This window comes from Erpetoichthys calabaricus, chromosome 11 (genome assembly GCF_900747795.2).
Source record: "Erpetoichthys calabaricus chromosome 11, fErpCal1.3, whole genome shotgun sequence".
NCBI lineage: Eukaryota > Metazoa > Chordata > Cladistia > Polypteriformes > Polypteridae > Erpetoichthys > Erpetoichthys calabaricus.
In genome coordinates, this window is record NC_041404.2 from 142,843,737 (window position 1) to 142,865,036 (window position 21,300).

Consider the following 21,300-nt stretch of genomic DNA (forward strand, 5'->3'; position numbering starts at 1 on the left):
CCCTCATATGTTGGGTAAAGGTAAATGCCAAATACAATGATAATAATGTTGTTTTAATGTTTCCCCTTTAATTGTTAAAATTCTCATGTTGGTGCCAGCAATGCACTAATCTAGTCACTCAGTCTCAGCAATGATAGACTTCTTTAGAACATGAAAACAGGCCATCGGCCCATTTTAACTTATCAATCCATGTTTAAAATAAAAAAAACTTCCAAATCAACATTTGAAGGTCCTTACAGTACTTTGTAACTTATTCCATACAGATATGTTTCTCTGTGTAAAGAAAAACTTCCAGCTGTGCAAAATTTACCCTTAACCAGCTTCCATTGGTACACGTGTGTTCATGTTGAAGAATTCATTTTAAAGTCGGAACTGACATTCGCCATAAGAACAATTATAAGTGTAATTATTCAGTTCATTGTTTGATGTAATTTATAAAATCTGCAGTGAGACTGAACTAAGCAGCCTTGTAGTTTCTGTGGAGGGGGGTTGTCTTTTAATATTCCTTACTATAAGTGCTGAATTCCCTTCCAGCTTTTACAGATTAGAATAGATTGCAAGATTGAAGTACAAATTTCACAGTTTAGAAGTCTAAACCCAGCACATTCATATGCTAACTCACACTAATTCACACCAGGTCTATTCAGATGTCATAATTAGCCTAAAATCCACAACTTTGGGATGTGTTAGGAAAACCAGAGAACTTGGAGTAAAATAAAGAGTGTGCAGACTCAACCAGACTGGGATTTGAACCCGGTCTCGAGAAGCTGTGAGCCAGCAACCACTGAACCATAGTAACTCAGTAGCCATGTCTCACCAGGTTAGGTTTGGTACACTAAATTGACACAGTAGTGACTCCATACTGTTCTTTGAACAGTTGCATGTCCACGTTAATACCAGTTCTTATTTTATTAAACTAGCTCGCCAACCTCTCCAGCCTGCGCTACGTGCCAGCCACTTTGCGTCTCTGCCGATCGCATATGTGAATTTCAGTTTCACCAAACAACAATTCATTTAATTCTTGCGGATACGCCTCTTCATTGGGAAGAAGCACTACTTTTCCCTGATGGCAACAGAAATTAGATGATCTACAAGTCTCCAACTTAAAGTTTAAATCTGAATAATATATTCAATCTCTTTTCACTTTTCCGTTATTTCACCGAGTAATAATTTGTTTGCGCTAATGCGATCTTTACTGTCATTTTGTGGAGACTTTCGAATTTTCGTACTTTCATGATCTCTAACCTGCTCTGTATGTGTATCACGCCAATGTTTTTGAATTCTTTACGACATTCTACTTTGTCATCTACTCTTTGTCTTTTATTTCCAGCCCCGGGCGTGGTTAAATCTCTTGGCACAAAGTCACATCTCGCAGGACGTGAAAGTGTCTTTCTGAAAAAGTCACATCTCGTCCCAGGCTAAAAAGTCTTGTCTCGTCCTAGGATTTTTTTTATTATAATAGAGAGATTTATAACACAGGATTATGTTATTGCATGCTTACAAAACTGAAAAAAGGTTTAATACCACAAAGAAGGCCTCAAAATACAAAGTAGGCCCGACTGTGAAACTCAAAATCAGGCTTGTGGCCTGCACACTTAAACAAGGCCAAGTCTATAAATCGTAAAAGGAGGGAGGGGAACCTTAAAAGCCCTGTGAAAACCAAGTAGCAAAGACGTCCTTGTTAAATAAAGTTTGTTTAAAAAATATTCAAAAAAATATAAGCAAGGATTAAATGCAAAAAAGAAAGGCAAATACAATATATTGCCTCACAAAGGCAAATACAAAATGTTGCCTCACTAAGGCAGCTGAATAATAAACACAACCAGTATTCACACTGTTGAACTGAAGACAGGACTCTTGACCAAGGAATGAGTGGCAGAGGGAGGTCTTCAATTCAAAAGTGCAATCATGCGGGAAAGGGAATCTTGTTTGTAGACTACTTTCATTTTCTAGATGTTGAGCATCTGCAATCCAGAATTCCAAAATCCAACACTTTTTGAGTACCAGCATGACACCACAAGTGGAAAATTCCACACCTTACCTCACTTGCCCATTTGGGGCTCTGACCAGGGTTCTCTCTAATCACTGCTATTGATGAGCTGGTGTAAACAACACATGAGCTTGTACTTGTCGTTTACGACTGATATCTTCAGTCCCCCTTTGCATTTGAGTAAATTTAAAGAATAAAATGCTTTAGCTGTCATCAGCCCTAATTGTTTAATGTGCTGTATCTTCTAAAGGGTCAGTTGATTCTGTTACGCCAGAATGTGCCTGCTTTTTGTTCAGATTTTGTTTCTTTGAGCTGGCATTTGAAAGTCATAAATAATTTGTGTCTGCGTTGTTGGGACGCAGAGTGAAACGTAACCAAGGGGGACTGCCCGTGTCTCCCTGAGCCCACCATAACTATTCTGATTAAGGGTGTTTCCCTAAATAGATCCTGGAATGCAGGGCATGACGACAATGTACTCAAGAACTGTACGGACAGTTGGGGCAGGGCCCGTTGGAAACATCTAATCACTCATATCAGTTTGCATGACACATCTGCGTCAGTCTTGCATACTTGAACGATACCTTGAAACAAAGTGGACAAGCTGCTGCACATCATGAAATTGTCTCTGCTTGGCAAGCCATCCTGCTTCTTTAACATAAACATTCCCAAAATAAAGATAATCGTAGAAGTGGTCTTAATTGGGCAATTATGAAAAAACTAATTGTAGAAGAATAATGTGAGGGTATTTTCTTTAATGTGTATGGATGTTTATAAGATTCTGAGTGATTTATTTTATTTTTCTTTTCTTTTCAAATTAATAATTATCCCTGGGCATTTATAGAAGACCACTATACATTACAGAAACCTGTCCTGCCTGTAGTATCACAATAAAAGAAAGGCTGGCCGCTGTCCTTGTGGACTTGCTATCCATTTCGTTGACAATCAGTGACTTTGCTCAAGTGTAATACAAAAGAGGATTGCTAAATACTTTTACACAGTTTGCTCCTCACAAAATTTAATTTAAAACCCGCTCTAAATTGAAATAAGTAACTATTATGACAGAGGATCCAAAAATTCCTGGAATTGGTCAATAGCACAAGAGTAGGGTGAACATATCAACTATGCCGCTAGGTATCGTATTCCTACAGTCTTGTTAATCTGTCTGGCAACTGGCATTACACTGAGTTGATCGAGATGTGTATTTATGACATTTATTCTATAGTCGTGAGAGTAATTTTGGCAATTTTTTTTTTTTCTCCAAGCACGGAAGGTCAAATCGAACATCAAGACAACGATGATTGTGTGTTTCTGCTTTAGTGAACTTGTTAATAATGAGTTTCCCCCTTGATCAGACTGTTAGTCAGTGATATTACGCTGAACTGACGAGGAGTCTGAACGTCTGAGGCAGTGACGCACGCAAAAAAGTTGCATTTTGCATTGTGACAGCTCACCTGCACACATTGCCTTGTCAGTCAAGGAGTTTTAGACCAAAAACAATGTTGCTATTGCTTTGCACCCCCCCTCAACTTTTACTAGATCTCGCTCCCTGTGACTGCTTTTGTCCCCGAAATTAAAATTGAAACTGAAGGAAAGACTATTTGTTACCGTGTTACTAATACAGGAAAAATCGCAGGAGACTGTGGACACGGGCACAAAAGATAAGTAGAGAAATGGGAGAAGTGCAACTGGCATTGCACCGAGTTGATCAAGATGCGTATTTAAGACATTTATTCTATAGTCGTGAGAGTAACTTCGGCGACTTTAGAGTATTGTGACAGCGACTAAAATGGAATTGCTGTAAGCTGTATAAAAATTTTGCTTTTTTTTTTTTCCCAGGAATTTTTGGCTCCCCCTGAAATCCTTACAGGGAAGACTTCGGGGTTGGTGGCAGGATTGGCACTCCAGCCACTGTAAAAAAAAACAAAAAACCTCACAATGTTCCAGTGTGGTGCTGAGGTGTCACCCAATGCACTCGGGTCCCAATTCAGGTGACTCGATGTGTGGTGAGTGTGGCAATGCGCTATCAGCTCATGTTCCCAACCAACCGACCAACCTTGTATGCTTCAGGCAGTAGCTTTGCAGGGTGAAGGCTTCTCATTTTACAATCACTATAAAAGACAGAGAACTTGAACACACAGCACTGAGGGTCCCTCTCTATCTACCAAGGAACCAAATTAATGATAAAATTAAACAAATTTCCCACAATGGTTGCTGGTTATCAGTGGTCTTGACACATGGGTTGAAAGGACCGGGCTGTTGTTCTGTTTTCCTCATGTTCACCTCTGCTGTAGTCTAATAAGCTTGTTCATGGAGTGGAATGGTCCACTTACCCACAATGCAACAAGGCAGCACAACTGCATTTCCTGAACACTCCGATAAGATGTGTGCTTACCTTGGACACAAAGCATGGTTTTCCATAACAACAGTGGGTAACCATGTCAGCGTCCAGATTTCTAAACTCCATTTTTCCTACTTCTTTATTTAGGTACCGTCTTGTGTATTTTTGTTTATGTCTATTATGGTATCGTTGTCGCATCATTTTTAACAGTACATGCTAACTTTGTCTTCCAATCATCCTGGACTGGAAGTGCTAAGAAGATAAGCTCTAGAGATGACAGCGCTTCTTGTTGCAGCTGAAAACTTGTATTTAATCTGAGTAGCCCCAATACGAGGAACTGTGTGGTGGGGCCAGGGTTGGGATTACACTGCTCTAGATGTCATGTACTTCTTTATACTCTTTGCAGGAAACCTGGAAACATGCCATTCAGAAAGCTAAGTCAATGCCTGACCCTTGGGCAGAATTTCATCTGGAGGAAATTGAAACTGAGGCCTGCATACGTTACAGGTATGCCCACGGACAGTATTCCAGACCTGTGACGCCTGTTCCAAGTTGGTTTCATGGTCTAAATGGACTTAGAAATATCTTGTGCATCATTCCCGCTGACCCCCCTTTTTTTTGTTTCCCCCCCCGGAACGCTATAGTAGCTTGAACTTTTCATTCCAAGTAGTGTCGTAATCCAAAGTCACCTCTTTCTGTTGATGGAGCTAATCATTTAATTAAGTGTATTGATCTGGCCTTTGTCTTGCTGCATCATCAATTTACTTTCAGTCAATGATTTGCTCCACAAATCAGAAAGATTACTGTTTCTCAATACCTAACGTTTCTTTGCCAATTCTCCGTATATGTATTTATTAGTGCTGGGCAACGATTAAAATTTTTATGTGCAAAATTCAATAATGACCTGAAAAATAGTGTATTGTGTGAATTTGGTTTGCAAATAATTTAAACAAATAAGGTGCTTTTTAACAGCAGTATTCCCTTTACATAGTAGCAGTTAAAATATTTCTTAAACATTAATGTAATCAAATCAAACATAAAACCAAAGCTATTTGCCACTGCCAGGACATTAATGTTTTATGTAGTTTGTTATAGAAAATCAAGAGTCCAGAGCCACGACCACAACATTATAACAGGCACCTTCCCAGCAACAGCAAGTTAACATTTCTAAATCTGTTTTCTATTTATCTGAACAGACACCAGCAGAAACATTTTCTTATATCAGGGAGCAGCATAAACAGTCGTATGTTCAGTAGCAACTCTTTGAGGGCTAATATTTTTTCTGAAAAGCGCACAAAGCAATGGTTTCACACATAAATCAACATAAAATGTCTGTCGGCGCCTGTTTGCAGCAGCAGCGGCTCGACGGCCAGCAGGAATGCACGGTGGGCTGGCTGTCTTTGTGAGACGGGTGTGCGCGCGGGTGGCAGTTACATTGAGACGCGATATGGTTTGTACCTACTGTCATCGTAAGTGTCTGTCCTCCCAGGCGAGCGTTGCCATAGGTGTATCAGCTATACAAACGTGTTCAGCACCACGATCAGCTGATGCCGGTACCTCACTTTCGTTTTCGACCTACATCTCCAGATCACTTGCATCAAAATCAGAGTCCAACAAATCAGAGTCCGATTCAGTGATAATACGAAAAAGTTTTGCTTTGAGCATTTACTTTGGTATCTCTCCAAATGCCATTTTAGAAGCTGTTTGCTCTTCGCTATTCATGCACGCGCAGGGAATCGAGGTCAAATCAACAAAGCTAACTTTCCATCTAGCAAAGGCGTATTGAAAAGCGCTGTAACAAGAAGATCACCAATCTCTATGGATCACTAGCAAGACTGAGGCTTTCAAAGTAATAATAACAAAAACTGCGTTAACACACGATAAAATAATTGTCGGCGTTAATTAATTAATGTGTTAGCACGATAATAACGCGTTAACTTGCCCAGCCCTAGTATTTATGTGTATATTAAATGCAGTAATAAAACAGAAACGTCAAGCTGATTGGGGCACCACTGGCCAGATATTGGAACTGCAGCATTTATATTGCAGATTAACCGGAAGAAGCAGGAGCAGAAGGCATGGCTTGTGGCATCACTGTTTGAGTGGAAGTAGAGAACATTTAGGCTGTGGTATGGTATGGCTCTCAAAGCCTTCCCCAATGTACCCTTCATTCAGACCAGAGAAGAGACAAACCAAGTTTGTTCGTGTAGGCATTTAGGTATAGATTTAACAAAGTGCTGGAAAAATTCCTTTGGGATTTTGATCACTCTGGCATTGTTCAGTTCCTTCAGATTTTTGGGCAACACACTTGTGCGCCGAACATCTTTTTCCACCTTATTATCCATCTGTGTGGACCATTGCAGTAAATAAATTGAGGTCATGGTATTGTTTATGGAGTCATCCTGAAGTGGTATGTGCTTTGTGACACTGCGTATCATCCAACTGAAAAACGGTAAACTAAGTCCATAAAGTGATGTAATGGTCAGCAATAATGTTTAAGAAAGCTGTCGAATTCAAATGGCGTTGAGTTGGTCACTGACACTCGTATGCTTGCACTGCTCAAATAGCACTCCGTTTTCTATTCATGCAAGCTGCCTGATTTCTGTTATTCATGCTTCTTTGTACTGATGTTCTTCTACAAAAGGTGTTCATTATGTGTGTAAAAAATACACCAAATTTTTGAAGAGGCCATTTTGCTTATCTGCATATTTCTAATATTAATATTATATTAATACTAGCCATCCCCCGCGGCTTCGCCCACGTATTAGTGAAACAGGACAGTGAGGAGGGCCCCGCCCCTCCCAGCTCCCTACTCCTGATGTCACGCTTCTCCCACCCCCTTGGCCCCGCCCCGCCCCCTGTCTCTTAGATTAGTGTGAATATTTTGCTTCTGCAAACGAACTTTGATTCTTAGCGCAATGAGAGAAGTCGCAAAATCAACCGGAATGGTCAAGCAAATTATAGAAAAAAAAAAAGATCTAAATCCGTTAAGTAGTTCTCTCGTTCGCTAACTAAGCAGAGTTAAGGTTACGCCCCGAGGCAGACATGTGAGTGAGGAGGGCCCCACCCCCCTCCCCGCAGCCTGATGAGTCTCTCTCGGATTCGCGCTAATAAATTGGTACCGCAAGGGAACTATGATTCTTAGTGCGATGAGAAAGTTGCAAAATCAACCGGAATGGTCAAGCAAATTATAGAAGAAAAAAAAAGATCTAAATCCGTTAAGTAGTTCTGTTGTTTGCTAACTAAGCAGAGTTAAGGTTACGCCCCAAAGCAGACATGTGAGTGCGGAGGGCCTCGCAGCCCGATGAGCCTCTCTTGGATTCGTGCTAATAAATCGGTACCGCAAGCGAACTAAGATACTTAGCATGATGAGAAAGTTGCAAAATCAATGGAATGTTCAAGCAAATTATAGAAAAAAACCTTATCTAAATCCGTTAAGTAGTTCTCTCGTTCGCTAACTAAGCAGAGTTAAGGCTACGCCCCGAGGCAGACGCGTGAGTGAGGAGGGCCCCACAGCCAAATGAGTCTCTCTTGGATTTGTGCTAATAAATCGGTACCGCAAGCAAACGGTGATACTTAGCGCGATGAGAAAGTCGCAAAATCAATGGAATGTTCAATCAAATTATCGAAAAAAATCCCGATCTAAATCAGTTTAAGTAGCTCTCTCATGAAAAGCAGACAGACATACAAACGGGTCTAAAAAAACTATTAGACATGTCGCGCTTGGACCATGAAATTTTTAAAACTGTTTCTTAGCGAGCACCTATGGGCCAGCGGTAACCTACATTTCAAATTTCAAGTCCCAAGTCCTCATGGTTCGGAAGATTTCGTGATGAGTGAGTCAGTGGTATTTGGCTTTTATAGATATAGATTGTTGTCCCCTGTTTTGGTTGAAGTCATCTTCATTTTAAGTCAGAGAGAGCACTCCGTGCCTTAAAATTCAATTGCAGCTTACTAACATGGAGTGTTTGTTAAATGTAATTATGACTAGGGTGAGCACCTTCACTTTTCATGGTCTGATCCTTGCATTTTTTATTTAGGTACAATGCTGTCAAAGGAGAATGGGTTGAAGATGAGGTCTTCATTAAGATGGCATCTCAGGTAGGTTGTAAGCTGCTAGGACTGTAGTCTTATCTTGTATTCATAAAACTTTATTCACTGCTATGGTTTGTTTATGTTCTCTCGGATTGCTCAGTTTTGCTGTGCATCTAATTTAATTGTGTGTTTTATATGTAAGAATGCTGTAAGGTTTGTAAATTACTATTAATAAAGTTATAAATACCTGCAAGCACAGTGAACCTCTGCTCAGTGATTAGTACTGTAAAATATACTGTCATACACGTCAGACAAGGGTTCAAGGATTGGGGTACCAGCCCAGCAACCCCTATTAATAGAATAAATACAAAAAAAATAACAGAATTGACAGCTATCACCATTTTGCTTGCTCTCTATCAAGCACAGATTAGCACAGCTTCCTACTGCTTCTGAGTCGGGTCCCTAAGTGAATGTATAGGAAGAACCCTGGAAGGGGTGGGGCCTTCGGTTAGGAGTGGGGGGCGTGGTCAGAGGTCCTTTGTGGCTTGTCCTGTGGAGCTGCAGGCAAAAGCAAAGAGGTTGTTAGCGACCAGGCCTTCTCTCTAGTCCTGAGGTGGACTTGTTTACCTTGGCAGAGCCCTGAGGGTATTCTCTAAAGCGCACGTGCGTGACAGTACTTTTAATTGAAATTGAGCTTTGAAGTTGCACTTTCTTTGCACTTTTAATAAAGTCAGTTTGCACATTTGTGTGGTAAGCATATTGAATTAAAAAAAATAATTGAAGCACACTGAGGCCTAAGGGAATCCGCTTCAAATCCATCAGTGTAAACCTGCTTGTCGTCTTGGAGCTGACGTCACTGCAGGCTGAATAGTGCCAGCATTACAGTCATCACTACCATAGCCTGGTGCCTTAAACTGTAGTCCTGGATTTTTGTCACCAAGCTGGTGTGCCTGTCTGCTGACTGCAAACACAATTCAGCAAATGATTGTCAGTGAAAGATCAAAACTCAAAAAGAGAATCACAGTCACTTTACTAAGTTAATTAAGCAGACACCTGTGTCCAGTATTACTTGTCATAAGTTTGTTTTAATGCTTGCGTGTTAAGAAACTGTATAAGACACACACCGTACTGTATGTCAAATAAAGCCATGGGTTGAACAAGGAATGAAATGTGTGATTGCTGCTAATGCGTCTAATACAGAAAATATTAAAAACATTTTAGCGTACGTGTAACAGAGTGATGCAGCAAGCAAAGCAGCCACCAGAAAGTCCACACGGGAGATCTTAGGATGACAGGCTATTTAAAGTTTGAAGATGTGGGATTTTAACACAAACTAGAAACAATTTGGCCGATTCTTTGACAGGGGATGCACTGCTTAATTTGTGAATAAGTAAGAAGCACCTATCTAATAAATGTTCCTTTTAATTTCAGCCTTTTGGCCGTGGAGCTATGAGGGAATGCTACCGAACGTAAGTAACCAACTCTTTGGTTAGAACTGTTGAAGTCATCATAATTCCTTAGTAGTAATGCACACACTCTATAATGTTTTATCTTGGCATATGACTGATTTTGAGCATTTAATTTAGTTAACAATTTCCCCATTTATAAAACAGAAGCATAATTAGTAATATTAATGATTGGAGAATACAAGTATTAGTAATTGTAGGAGACATGGCATATTTCATAACTTATAATATACTACCTAACAGCTAAAGAAAACAAGCCATTTTCTGATAGTCCAGGGGTTTGCAGAACAATTTTATTGTAAACTAGTTGATTACCCAGTGGCTTCACCCACTGAATGCAAGGGAAAAAAATAAAATCTAGTCTATAAGTTATTAAACAGTAAAACATTAACATTTAAGAAGTAAAGATATATTGAGCACTACTGGAGTGGTTTGGGGTAAACTACATTTTAAAGGCGCTATAACGCAACAGGTAAGTAGTACTAACAGGAGCTAAAATGTATTTGGATCATCTCTCTAGTAGATCCCTTGTGAAAGGCGCTACACGACCGCTGTGGTATAGAAATTACATTTTCTATGTGATCGTCCAAATTTCTGCCTGACAACCTTGCACTATGTGCCTGTGATTTACTTCTTAAAATAATTCATCACGAAAGGAACTTTGAATGTTGCGGGGTTTTAGTGACCCGAACTCACCTTAAGGGACACTAAGTAGTAGTGCAGGGTAACTTACAAACAGAGTCCTGCTTCGATGGTGCCGATTACACTCATTCTCAAAGATTTCCACTCTCCCAGGAGCCGACGGGGCACTTGAAGTGTCACAAACAGTGTGAGAAGAGAGGACGCTGCCCGAAACTGTGAAGCTCTTGACTCGGCGGAGCAGCCCGACATTCTGCGCCTCCAAGCGTCCACTTTGTTATCACGCACATTGTTTACAGCTCGCCACAGTTAAAAAGTAGAAAGACGCAAAGCTGTTTTCCTCATCTCTTCTTCTATGAAGTACTGCCAACTAAAAAAAACTTACAATGTGGCAGTTTCCGCGACAGTCACGTGGACGAATAAATAAAACTTCTCTGTCAGAACGCGCCTGGCGGCGGACGGGTCAGCGCTGTAGTCCAGAGAGGAGGGCTGGGAGAGGACGACGCGGGGTGCACTTCTATGGGATAGATCGGCATGTTTGTGTTTACTTCTTTTCAATATCAGTAAAATAACTCTCGCACAAATAATAACAATTCGTAAAGACAATATAAAAATGGCGTCCACAAACGAAGTGATTACTTCCTGTATTATAGTATGTTCTGTGGTCATACGTAATTTCCATATCGCGCGGTCATACGTAATTTCCATATCGCGCGGTCATACGTAATTTCCGTTTCAAACGCAAAAAGAATTTTATATACAGTATATAGATACATGATGAGCCTCCATGAAATGAAAAGAAGACATTAAATGCTGTCCTACTGAGTGCAGTGTATGTTATTAAAATATCAGACATTGCAATTCTTTCTGTCTTTCTACACCATTTACAAATCACATCAAGCCATGCTGATTTGTCATTTAAACTCCGTTTATTTTTGTATAGCACAGTAGATGCAGGGAATCATTAAGAAAATCCCAAATTATTTGGAAAAAAGTGCTGTCGAGGTCTGTTTAAAACTGTAATTGCGATCAAGTCTGACTGATAAGTGTCGCTTCAGCTGCCTGATGTGCACCGAGTCACAGTTTTTTTTCCCCACAAGGTTTCAGGTCATGGAAGCATAGAAATCGATGTAAAGAATACATGATTTGCATTTTCTAGTAATTTAAGTAAAGTTTTGTATTTTAATTATTAAGATGCCACGTCATTCAGACATGTGAATAACAATTTCTCTATACTCTGGCAACATTACTGTTAATGTCTGACCACCAGGCAATACATTGCCAGTCTTTGGCCGCATGATAAACGAGAATGTACTAAAATACAGAACTCCATTTTCTAATCACTTAACATAGTTAAGGTATGTTACCATTGATATTCAGGTTTATTCAAAAATTTGGAGCCTTTGATAACCAAAATATCATACGTTTACAGTAATTATTGTTTTCCCCATCCTGGAAACTCCTTTTTTTGTCTGCATTTGCCCAGATTTTCTCTCCCATTGGCCCTGTGCTCCTTGTCTTTTACATTTGTGATAGTGACCTTTAGTTAGGGCTTGTTTCCTTATAAACTTTATTCAGAATGTTCGCATCCTTGTATCAAGATTGTTTTGTCTGCCAAATTTTAATAAAATATGCCTCGTTTTAAATAAGTCAAATTTTGCTTGAGGTCCTTGTATAGTTACTGTTTTTTGGGTTCTTTTAAAAGTGTCTCTTTTGCACATTGGCCTTTTAACTTCTTAACCCTTTAAACTCGACCCCATTGTTACGCACAATTCAGGATTGGTGATTCTAAATTGGCCCTAGTGTGTGCTTGGTGTGTGGGTGTGTTTGTGTGTGTCCTACGGTGGGTTGGCACCCTGCCCGGGATTGGTTCCTGCCTTGTACCCTGTGTTGGCTGGGATTGGCTCCAGCAGACCCCCGTGACCCTGTGTTCGGATTCAGCGGGTTGGAAAATGGATGGATGGAGGGATGGATGGAACATGAATATTGAGCAAAGGAGGATGAAGTTATAGCCAATTAAAAGTAGCAGAAAATGGACACAAATAAGGCTGAGTTTAAAGGGTTAACAAAGGGTCATGTGTGATCAAAGAGTCACTAGGGGAGCTAAAAAAAAAAGATTAAGGAGTAGCAGAATATTCTGAGCTGTTCTTATCTATAGTAGCAGGGAGTCATGCAGGTTTTGGTATCCTCCAAAACAGTAAAATGGCTGTTGTTGTTCTGTGTGTCTAAAAATCCAAGTTAACCCTCTCCATTTTACTGTCATTGGTCAAAATGTCTTGTAATCAACTGACACATAGGATTCTCCACAAGTTAAATATCCTTGAAAATGTAATATTAACGCATGGGCCGGTATTGTGATCCAGTGAATTGTCACAAAAAAGTAAGTTTATTATAATTGGGGACCACCAGAGCAGCATTTGTCCACCCTGTGTAAAACCGAAGCAGAACTGATCTTGCGCAGTGTCCTATTTGTCTTGTTAATTCTGGTGTATCAAATGAAATACAGTTGTCAAGATTTGCCATTTTCTCCCTTTTTAGCCAGGATGTAGCTTTCTATTGTTTGACAAAAGTGCCTTTTTTTTCCAAAAGTATTTTATTATTGTCTTCCAAATGATTCACAGGAAAAAGCTCTCGAATTTCTCGCATAGCCACAAGTGGAAATCTGCATCCAATTATGTGGCCAAGAGATATTTGGAAACCGTAGACCGAGAGGTGTATTTTGAAGATGTCAGACTGCAAATGGAAGCCAAGCTGTGGGGAGAAGAATACAACCGACACAAGCCCCCCAAGCAGGTAAAGTGTCTTAGACAGAGTAACTAGGTGATACAACAGACTAAATAAAAGGAGAGTGGATAGAGGGATGATACAGGCACAGCCGGCTTAAAGGTACATTGTGCCCCTAAATAGAGGCATCGAAAAGAGAGCCCCCTTTTATATTCTTGTGCTCGGATCCATAAGTGAGATTGGCCACCTTGAGATCCTACATGAAATCTACTAACATGGGTCAGGACAGTTTGATATGCATCTCTGGAAGGGGAAGGGGGTGGAACTTGTGGGGTTGGGGGGGTTATTCAAGGAGGGGTTTTGGTGCCCCTAGGCTGGTGCCTACATGGCCTATACCTAGAGCCAGTCCTGGGTGCAGTTTAGGAACACACGCACACTGTGGAGTTAGTATTATCTAGCCTCCAAGAAGCTGACTTTATAAGTTCAAATCTCTCCAGTGTGTTATTGCATAAATCTAAGCAAGTCTGAACTGGGTGAGTCTAGAGAAAACAAATGTACTGTCACATTTTTATTGTGTTTTGTGTTTAAAGACCTTTGTGATGATATTCCCATGAAGGACTGTGTGTAGAATGAGGATGATCTCATGAACTTCCAAGTGGGGTGATTTAATGATCTAGACTGGACTGAGGTCTTGCTTTTTAGTGGTTGGTTTGCCCCTGCATTGATGTAATTAAGTGTTTCGAAAAGCTTCTTAAATACCGGATGGCACTTAACTTCTTGCAGTTAAATTCATTCTGTTTGATCACTGTTACTTGAAATATTGCTAGCACTTTGGGTCCACTTGTCTGGTACTTAAAGCCATGTGCTAAAAATCTCAGGGTGATGTTGGATTCAAGTTTTAAATTTGACAAACAGATCCATGCTGTGGTAAAAAGTAGCTGTTTCTACTGATTAACAAGGTCAAGCTGTTTTTGTCGTTTAACGACCTACAGAAGCTCATTCATGCTTTTGTCACGTCTCGTCTGGATTATGGTAATGCCCTGTATGTCAGAGTATCCCATATGACACTGTCTCTTCTGTACTTGGTGCAGAGTGCAGCTGCTAGAGTTTTCACCAGCAGCAAAAAAAACAAAATGGAATCACCTCACTCTGGTGCTGGCCTCTCTTTATTGGCTTCCTATTAGTTACAGGGTGAATTTTAAGATTCTAGTGTTTGTGTTTAAAGCCTTACATGGGTCAACTCCACCGTAGTTAGCTGAACTTCTCGATCCTTATGCATCAGCCAGGCAGCTGAGGTCTTCCGATCGGCTATTGCTTACTGTACCACGTGCACGGTTGAAGCTGAGGGGCGATTGCGCCTTTGCAGTGGCTGGTTCTAAACTGTGGAACGGTTTGCCCCTCACAATAAGGTTGGCTCCCACAATTTATAGTTTTAAGTTTTTACTAAAAAAGCACTTTTATTCACTTGCTTTTTAGCTTAGGAGTTTGATTGTTTATATCTTTCTATACATATTGTGTATACTGTGTTCATTTTATTCTTGCATGTACTGTATGTATTAGTTATTTATGTTTAAGTTTACATTTTCTTTCCTTTTCAACTGACAGCGTATATATGTTCTTATTTATTTATTTATTTATTTATGTATACAGTGGAACCTCGGTTTGCAAGCATAATTCGTTCCGGAAACATGCTTGCAGTCCAAAGCACTCGTGTATCAAAGCAAATTTCCCCATAAGAAATAATGGAAACTCAGATGATTTGTTCCACAACCCAAAACTATTCATATAAAAATGATTAATACAAAATATAAAGTAAAAATACATAAAACAAATGAACCTGCACTTCCTTTGAAAAGAATCACGGCTGGTGTGAGTGAGTTTCTAAACTCTTGTGGGATTCCACCCAACGGTATGACACGCAGAAGAGCGTCCCAAAGCAATCGCAGTCTCCCAGCACTGTAGCAGTTCACCGTAAAAGCGAATCCGAAAAGATCGCAGACATGCTATAAGCGCCTGCCGTCAATGGGCGATACAAGGAACATTTTATATGCGCAGGGCACAGTACTACTTGGGCACGGCCCTGCCTGACTGCTGTGTCTGTGTATAGGAGAGTGGCAGATCCCGCTACAATAAATAACCGCGCTGTTGCTGTTTCAAGCTGAATAAAGCTGGTGTTGCTAAAGTACTGACACTAAGCTTCGTGTTTTGGGGGGCAAGACGGGGACTCGCATGTCACAACGCATGCACGCACACACACAGTCACAAAGCTGTAGTAAACAGTATATGTTCGTACGGATGCTGACTATCTATCTATCTATCTATATGAGTGAGGCACGCCGACTAAGACGGAGAATAGGAAACGATTGCCCACAATCCCGCAGCGAGAGAGAGAGAGAAGAACCATCAGCTCAGTTGTGATCACATGACGCTTAGCAGACAAAGTGTATACAGTACATACTACTCATATTGCAAGACCTCGCTCGTTTATCAAGTCAAAATTTATTAAAAAATTTTAGCTCGTTTTACAAAACACTCGTAAACCAAGTTACTTGCAAACCAAGGTTCCACTATATATATATATATATATATATATATATATATATATATATATACACACACGAGGGGGGACCCGAAAATAACCAGAATTTTGTTGTTGTTAGGTTGGTACTTGTAGTACGTGGTTGGGCTGCTAGGGCGATCTAGTTACACTCCTCACAAGTCAGTCTCCCAAGTGCCATCAGTCTGGAAGGTTGTGCTTGTGTTCAGTGAATTTTTTTGTAAAAGTAGGTTGCGCAACAGTGTGAGAAGGAAACACCCTGATTTGTGGGAGTCGGGCGATTGGTTCTTTCATCATGACAACGCTCCATCTCACACACACTCAGCATTCGCCAATTTTTGGCAAGAAACGGTATGACAACCCTGAACCACCCACCCTACTCACCGGATTTAGCTCCGTGTGATTTCTTTTTGTTCCCTCGGATGAAAAAACACTTGAAAGGAAGGCGTTTTGCTGACGTCGAAGAGGTAAAACAAGAAACGACCAGAGCATTAATGGGCATTACTTCAGACGAATTTAAAAAATGTTTCGAACAATGGAACAAACGGTTAGATAAGTGTATTTCCGCCAATGGAGAGTACTTTGAAGGAGACTAATTGTAGTTTGTACAGAAAATTAAACACGTTTTAAAAATATTTCCGGTTATTTTTGGGTCCCCCCCTTGTGTATGTATATATATATATATATATATATATATATATAATTCACGGCATTTGTAGTCTGTGTCACAATCTGATTGTATGGGTGGTTACCTACTAGGTAACGCTTGTGGTTGGCCAGCAATCTGCTAACATCCGCCACGGTGCCACGTGTCGCGTACTCTTTGCATTTATTTGACAGTAAACTATTTCAACCATATATATATATAATATGTACTGTATGTATAATTCTTTATCTGGCTTTTATTTCTTACTATTAGTTGTTTCAAATGTGCTATTTAAATGAATAACCATAAACCATGGATTTTAAAAATCAGATTGTAAGGGTCCACAATATAGATACATGAGTAAACATTTCCCAGGGTTTGAATGAGAGTACACAATTGTCCACTGGTCTGTTTTAGGTTAACTATGCGACTTTTCAATTCCACCCGGGGGGGGGGTAAACGTTAACATTTAACATTATACAAAGTTATTGTCTGTTTTTCACCTGCATTATTATTATTATCAATCTTTAATATTATTTATTGTATCAGTATGCTGCTGCTGGATAATGTGAATTTCCCACTGGGATTAATAAAGTATCTATCTATCTATCTATCTATCTATCTATCCATCTATCTATCTATCTAATCTAATCTATCTATGTTCTTCCATACCATCTAATCTGTGTTTTTAGGCTAAAGAGCTGCAATAAACCAATGACTTTATAGCCCATTATTAGCTCACAAGACATTTGGCTCAGGTCAGCAGACTGGTTTGTCCTATTGTAACTCATTCATGCACTCATTTTCAAATCCCGCTTATTTGTAGTACTAGGGTGTTGTACCGTGTTAGCCATTATGAATGTAGAGAAAAGCCAAGCAAAATGACACCTTTTATTGGCTTTTTAGTTAGCCGGTAAAAGGTGTCATTTTGCATGGCGTTTCTCTAAACCCGCTTATTGCAATTCAGGGCCCCGTAGAGTTGGAGACTCTCCATGCTCTATTGAGTATAAGGCAGAAACCAACTCTGAATGGGGAGCCATACTATCACACATATTCCAGTACACTGTGTCAATTTAGAGACATCAATCAACCTGTCCTGCATGTCTTTAGATGTGAGAGGAGAAAGAAGAGGCAGAAAACCCATAGACAATTCAATCTATTCAATTTTCAAAGCACATTATAGTGAAACATTCAGATTGTCATGTTTTATGATAAAGAACTCTGTGTCAGTTTTGAACATAGGTTTAATGCCAGCAGCAGCACGTTTCCACAGAGCACTTTTACATAACCCAGCATATGTAGTTTTGCTGCACAGGGCTGATGATGCAATATTTGTTTAGCTCCCAGGCTTCTACACAGCAATATTTTAAAATGAGTGCATATCTCCACTCTGCTTTCTGTGATAATAAAAAAGTGACCTTTGACCCTGTCGGTCTGTTGCCTCTGTCATGGATTCCTTTTTTGAGAGGAAATGAGTTCATGGCTTAACTCTTTGCCAGGCTGTTTATAGTGCAGTCTGCTGAGACGTGCCAATCAGCTCTGCAACTCTGTGACCTCAGAGCTTTAATCTGCTCAGCTACTACACACGCAGAACCTGAAACTGAATGTGATGGAAAAGACCCAGCCGGATTTCTTTTGAAACATGACACCGGAACAGCCTTTTTATGCATAATCTATCAATCCCGTCCTCTAGCTGCTTATCCATTTGAGGGTCACCGGGAGCCATTTTCCATTCTAGCTGCATTGGATGCAAAGTGGCAGAAGAGCACAAGACCAATGTAGAGTCGCTAGTTAACCGAACACCCACGTGTTTGGAATGTGGGATGAAAACCCATGCATGCAGATCTTGGGAGAACATGCAAACTCCACAGGTCGTGTCTGGGCCAAGATTTGAATCCAGCACTCTTGGAGCTATTGGGCAGTGGCACCACCAAAATCCAGTTAACCAAAGGTCTAATGGGCAAGGCTTACCAGTCTGCCTGAGTCTTTTGTCATTTGAATCAGGGTAGCAAAAACTCTACTTGGAATGAAAACCTACTTAATTGTAGTGTTTTACCTGATTAAAATTTAATTGTGGAGCTTATCGGGTCGGCTGAGCTATGTGTGATTATCCTGCACTTCATAAAATGCTGGGGAGCGGAAGGAAAGGGCCTGGTCCTGTATTATCATATCAGCAACTTGTGAGCAGATGGATTAACAGAACATTGTGCACAAAGGCCTAAAATCCTTTAGCAAGCCTGAACGATGGTGTGCATTCAGTTCACATGAACAAGGTTGTGAAATCTGAATAACAAATGTTGAGAAGCACTTCGTGCTTGCTGAGTAAGGGAGATATTAAAGCCAAAGTGACACGACTGCAGCCTATCTTTGTAGGCTAATTCTGCTTTGTTTTATTCTTTTACTTCGCCTTTACATTTATTCTGTTTACTCCTTGTCCAAGGTATCATGAAAATCGCAGAGGTAGTACAGCTGCTAACCTATTTCCGCATTTTGAATGCCACCAAGTGTAAGTAGTGGCTCAGTGGTGCTTATTGAGCCAGTTAATGATTCAAGTTATATTCTGAAGCCTTATACCTTATTTTGAATTAGCTTGCTTTTTATTTGTATTATCCATCCATCCATCCATCCATTATCCAACCCGCAATATCCTAACACAGGGTCACAGGGGGTTTGCTGGAGCCAATCCCAGCCAGCACAGGGTGCAAGGCAGGAACAAACCTGGGCAGGGTGCCAGCCCACCGCAGGGCACACACACACACACGGGACAATTTAGGATCGCCTAACCTGCATGTCTTTGGACTGTGGGAGGAAACCCACGCAGACACGGGGAGAGCATGCAAACTGCATGCAGGGAGGACCCGGGAAGTGAAGCCAGGTCTCCTTACTGCGAGGCAGCAGCGCTGTTATAAAAGTCCATATTGGTTTTACCATCTAGCACAGAAAACTTTGCCTCCTCACGTGGGTTGGAACTTGGTTCCACCTTTAGGTTTCTTTGCGGAGTTTCCATGTTCCCACAAGTCATGCTGTCAGGGTGCATGCATTGATGTGCCCTGCGTCGTACTGGTGCCCATCCCAGGGTTGGTTCCTACCTTGTTCTTAGTGCTGCTGGGATACCCACCTGTGATTCTGGTTAGGAAAAGCTGATTTAAAAACTGAACACGACAAATTAAGCTCGGAACACATTTATGTCAGCCCTAGAAGCACCCTCCTCTTCAAGTATGCATTTTAAAACATGTGGCTATACTGGAAAAACACCTGAGGCCCAAAGATGTTTAGAGGTTAGAGGGTATTATCTTGAACAGATTTCTTTTTTTTTCTTGACTTTTCCATCTTCAACTCAACGTCAGATATGTGTGTGTGAATTGGGAGAGTTTAACTTGAGCTTTTAAAAACAACCAAAGACTTCCTTCAAGTCCTCTGTTGAATCAGCTAACACGCATACATGACTCCTTGACTGCCACTGCCTCTAGAGATTCTGGGAAGTAGTCAAGGAGGTTACTTAAAGAACCTTCTAGGGATCCTGGGAAGTTATTTAAAGAACCTTTGCCGTGCGACATGAATATACGTAAGAATTTGTGAAGTTGCTTCAGATCATATGTGGCCTGAGACACACAGCCTTGCTCTTCTGCACAGTACACTTTATAGTAGGTGTGCCTGCACAGGGCTTCACTTGGTTATTCATTAACTCTTGAACTTGTTCACTTCTTTTTCAAAATGTTATCCTTACTCTGGAATGTTTGAGCAGCTTAATAAGAGAATATATAATTTGCATTATGCATTTTATGCTTGATGCATTTAAGCATTATGCTTACAAGTGTACTTATGTACAATAGATAGATAGATAGATAGATAGACAGATACTTTATTAATCCCAAGAGGAAATTCCCATACTCCAGCAGCACCTTACTGATAAAGAAACAATATTAAATTAAAGAGGGATAACAATGCAGGTATAACAGACAATAACTTCGTATAATGTTACCATTTACGCCCCATGGGGTGGAATTGAAGAGTCGCATAGTGTGGGGGAGGAACGGTGACAGCAGTCTGTCGCTGAAGCTGCTCCTCTGTCTGGAGATGATCCTGTTCAGTGGATGCAGGGGATTCTCCATGATTGACAGGAGTCTGCTCAGCGTCCGTCGCTCCACCACGGATGTCAAACTATCCAGCTCCATGCCTACAACAGAGCCTGCTTTCCTCACCAGTTTGTCCAGGCGTGAGGCGTCCCTCTTCTTTATGCTGCTTCCCCAGCACACCACCGCGTAGGAGAGTGCGCTCGCCACAACCGTCTGATAGAACATCTGCAGCATCTTATTGCAGATGTTGAAGAATGCCAGCCTTCTAAGGAAGTATAGTCGGCTCTGTCCTCTCTTGCACAGAGCATCAGTATTGGCAGTCCAATTTATCATCCAGCTGCACTCCCAGGTATTTATAGATCTGCACACAGTCACTTCTGATGATCACGGGGTCCTGGAGGGGCCTGGTCCTCCTAAAATCCACCACCAGCTCCTTGGTTTTGCTGGTGTTCAGGTGTAGGTGGTTTGAGTCACACCATTTAACAAAGTCCTTGATTAGGTTCCTATACTCCTCCTCCTGCCCACTCCTGATGCAGCCCACGATAGCAGTGTCATCAGTGAACTTTTGCACGTGGCAGGACTCCGAGTTGTATTGGAAGTCCGATGTATATAGGTCTGAACAGGACCGGAGAAAGTACAGTTCCCTGCGGTGCTCCTGTGTTGCTGACCACAATGTCAGACCTGCAGTTCCCGAGACGCACATATTGAGGTCTGTCTGTAAGATAGTCCATGATCCATGCTACCAGGTATGAATCTACTCCCATCTCTGTCAGCTTGTCCCTAAGCAGCAGAGGTTGGATGGTGCTGAAGGTGCTAGAGAAGTCCAGAA

The 21,300-nt window shown here is 40.9% G+C and overlaps 2 protein-coding genes across 8 annotated transcripts in view; one reads left to right on the top strand and one right to left on the bottom strand.

The window, feature by feature from the left end:
- The window catches only part of LOC127529603 (uncharacterized), a 200,894-nt gene extending 179,618 nt beyond the window's left edge, over positions 1-21,276 (bottom strand). The window contains exon 1 of the mRNA XM_051933665.1: positions 21,153-21,276. Coding sequence (XP_051789625.1) covers positions 21,153-21,235 — 83 coding nt within the window. The 5' untranslated portion in view covers positions 21,236-21,276. The remainder of the gene's footprint in view (positions 1-21,152) is intronic.
- The window catches only part of eef2k (eukaryotic elongation factor 2 kinase), a 100,254-nt gene that overhangs the window by 41,092 nt on the left and 37,862 nt on the right, over positions 1-21,300 (top strand). For all 7 annotated transcript variants that reach the window (XM_051933655.1, XM_051933654.1, XM_051933658.1 and 4 more), the window contains 4 exons: positions 4,735-4,835; positions 8,369-8,429; positions 9,795-9,832; positions 13,090-13,261. In XM_051933655.1, coding sequence (XP_051789615.1) covers positions 4,735-4,835; positions 8,369-8,429; positions 9,795-9,832; positions 13,090-13,261 — 372 coding nt within the window. The remainder of the gene's footprint in view (positions 1-4,734; positions 4,836-8,368; positions 8,430-9,794; positions 9,833-13,089; positions 13,262-21,300) is intronic.